Raw genomic sequence first — 3,650 nt, 5'->3', positions numbered from 1 at the left:
AGTTATTAAACAACAAATAAATAAGACACATATATGTTGCTGTTGTTGTTGTTGTCGTTTTTGTATTTATATAGCCTGAACCTGAAGTTATGGTATGAACATATAAACTCCCATGTAATATGATGTGGTAGATGAGTTTTTATCGGTTTTTTTTTTGTCTTTTATATTTTTTTCAAATGGAACTAAGATGGAAAACATTGTAAGAGAACTAATATCACATTGAGATATTTTTATTCAATTGTTCTGAGATTCAGACAGATTTAATTGACTATGAAACATTAAAGTCTATTGGAAATTTATAGTAAAAAAAAAAAAAAAATCCTGCACAAAGCATAATGACTGAATAATATTTGAAGTTCTTTATTAATTAAGAATAGCAAAAGCTGGGCACTGCATAATGGGATAAATAAAAAAAAAAACAAGAAAAAATACAAAACATGATATTTGGTGTGTGTGTTTTTTTGTTCTAAAAGCAAAAATCTATATCTGCATGTAATAAAAATGGATTCTAAATGACGATCAAAAGTTATTCTGCTGAATAGATTGAGCAGAATAAAAGAGAACAAAAATAGAAAAATTACTAAAGAGAATATCTTATCAGTGTTTAGTGATCTGTAACTCTTTAGTACCAATGGGAAAATGACAAAAAAAATGAATTCTACACACAAATGTATCTGTCTCAATATAGACACAAACAAGAACAAGAAAAAGTTACGAGAAGTTGTTGAATTAGGGGAATGAATATTAGTTAAGAAAGTTTTTACCTTAAATCATTACAAATGAAAGTAAAAAGTATATATAAGTAGTTATAATATGGCAAGATGGCAGAATTGTTAGCATGCTGGGGGAAAATGCTTAGCAGCATTTCATCTGTTTTTACATTCTGGGATCAAATGCTGCTGAGGTCAACTTTGCCTTTCATCCTTCTGGGGTCAATAAAATAAATAACAGTTGAATACTGGGTCAATGTAACCAGCTTACCCTCCCTCTCCCGAAATTGCTGGCCTTGTGCCAAAATTTTAAACCAGCATAGCCACTAAGCCTTTTTTATTTTCTCTCCTTGTTTCTCTCTGTGTTCTTTTCTGTTGAAGAGCGTAGGCTCGAAATGTAAAAGACTTTCTCACTTCCCGAGCGTTAAACAAATACATCTGTTTGTTGTTTACACATCCATCTTCATATTTTGTTTTTTTTTGTAACTTTTCATTAGAACATAATATGTTAGGAAGGTGGTGAGCTGGCAGACAAGGCGGTGAGCTGGCAGAATCGTTAGCAGACCGGGTGAAATGCTTAGCAGTATTTCGTTTGTCTTTATGTTCTGAGTTCAAATTCCGCTGAGGTCAAATTTGCCTTTCATCCTTTCAAGGTTGATTACATAAGTACCAGTTACACACTGGAGTTGATGTAACCGACTTAATCCCTTTGTCTGTCCTTGTTTGTCCCCTCTATGCTTAGCCCCCTGTGGGCAATAAAGAAGTAAATATAACATGTTAGGAATATAAATATTTAGAAAATCTTAAATAGGGCGAGTTTTCTGGTTCATTAAGGTTGTACTATTGAAAGACCTTCCTTAATTCAGTGTAACTGGACTGAAGAAGACCTTACTAATTCTAGAAGAGAGCTGAAGTATTGGTTTGGCTATGGACAGACAATATATGAACTAAAACTTCCAATGACTTGCAGTTCTCTTTGGTTTTGCAACAACAGATTCATTAATGAATCTCTTCAGTTACTCTGTCACAGACATTGCTGTGTGCTTAAGTTCAGCTTTGCCTTTTATCTTTTGAGGGTCAATGAACAAAATGGACAGATCCAGGGCAGTGGTTTAAAAGAATTCTTATTATGTCAGGACAGTATGCTTTGGAATATCTGCCCTGCCCCTTTGCATTCTGATAACAATATTTGCAAAGATGTTGGTGCAAGATTGTATTAGCTCAAATCAGTGACCTTTCCCTTGGACAATATCAACAGCGGCATTGGGAATAACCATCTGCCAGTCTTCTACTAAATATCTTTGCACAGGCCAGTGTATACAGATATAGATAAATGGTCAAACTTGACCAATGGGCCCTGACAAAGCAAATAAAAAGAAGGAAGAAGTTATGGATAATGATCACAGATGTATAGAGTTGCACTTACCTCTCCACTAAAAATGGAAATCAGTTGATCCATAATGGATTGTTTATTTGAGATGTAGGAACACAAACTTGGTAAAACTTGGCAGCATGAATAAATTACCTATATTAAATTAAAAGATACAGACAATTAAAAGGAGAGATAAAAAAAAATAATGCAAAAATGATCAAAGACAAAAACAAAGGTCAAAAAGAAAATCTTGAATCATCATCATCATCATCATCATCATTTAACGTCCGCTTTCCATGCTGGCATGGGTTGGACGATTTGACTGAGGACTGGCGAACTAGATGGCTACACCGGGCTCCAATCTGATTTGGCAGAGTTTCTACAGCTGGATGCCCTTCCTAATGCCAACCACTCCCAGAGTGTAGTGGATGCTTTTACGTGCCACCGGCACGAAGGCCAGTCAGGTGGTACTGGCAATGACCACGCTCAAAATGGTGTTTTTCACATACCACCTGCACAGGGGCCAGTCCAGTGGCACTGGCAACAACCTTCCTCCAATGTTTTCTAACATGCCACCGGCATAAGTGCCAGGAAGGCGACGCTGGTAACGATCACACTCAAATGGTGCTATTTACATGCCACTGGCACAAAAGCCAGACAGCTGCTCTGGCAATGATCACGCTCGGACGGTGCTCTTAGCACTCCACTGGTACAAGTGCCATCATGATTTCAATTTCACTTGCCCCCAACAGGTCTTCGCAAGCCGAGTTTAGTGTCCAATGAAGGAGAGATTGGCATGGGTGCCAGTCGTCGAATTTGGTTAATCTTAAATTTGATAATCTTAAAAGTCACATTATAATAGATTATATTCAATTAAAATATATAAACCCAGGGCTATCACAGGTAACTATTTCTTAGTAATAAAGTATTGAAGGGAATTGCTGCAAGTATTTTTAATTAATTGGTATTACGTCTTTTCTTTTATCTATTTATTGATTTCATTAGACAATGGCCATGCTAGGGCACCACCTTGAAGAATTTTTGTCAATCAAATTGATCCCAGTACTTATTCTATTGGTCTCTTTTGCCAAACTGCTAAGTTACAGGAACATGAACACATCATCACCAGTGGTGGTGGTGAACAAACACAAAGACACACACAATATGATAAGCTTCTTTCAGTTTCTATCTACTGAATCCATGCTAAGTTTTTGTCTCTTATTGTTTGTCCTATTGGTTTGGAGTGGATATATCATCATCATCATCATCATCGTTTAACGTCCGCTTTCCATGCTAGCATGGGTTGGACGATTTGACTGAGGACTGGTGAAACCGGATGGCAACACCAGGCTCCAATCTAATTTGGCAGAGTTTCTACAGCTGGATGCCCTTCCTAACGCCAATCACTCAGAGAGTGTAGTGGGTGCTTTTACGTATCACCCGCACGAAAACGGCCACGCTCGAAATGGTGTCTTTTATGTGCCACCCGCACAAGCCAGTCCAGGGGCACTGGCAACGATCTCACTCGAAAATCCTACGGGAGCCAGTCAGGCGGTACTGGCAACGGC

At 37.5% G+C, this 3,650-nt stretch overlaps 1 protein-coding gene across 1 annotated transcript in view; it reads right to left on the bottom strand.

The window, feature by feature from the left end:
• Nucleotides 1-3,650, bottom strand: part of LOC106881984 (serine/threonine-protein kinase 36) — a 168,015-nt gene that overhangs the window by 79,590 nt on the left and 84,775 nt on the right. The window contains exon 19 of the mRNA XM_052974262.1: nt 2,137-2,235. Within this exon, the coding sequence (XP_052830222.1) occupies nt 2,137-2,235 (99 nt within the window). The remainder of the gene's footprint in view (nt 1-2,136; nt 2,236-3,650) is intronic.

The sequence above is a fragment of the Octopus bimaculoides genome, chromosome 1 (genome assembly GCF_001194135.2).
Source record: "Octopus bimaculoides isolate UCB-OBI-ISO-001 chromosome 1, ASM119413v2, whole genome shotgun sequence".
NCBI lineage: Eukaryota > Metazoa > Mollusca > Cephalopoda > Octopoda > Octopodidae > Octopus > Octopus bimaculoides.
Note: the sequence above shows the minus strand (reverse complement) of the source record. Positions and strands in the feature narration are given on the sequence as shown.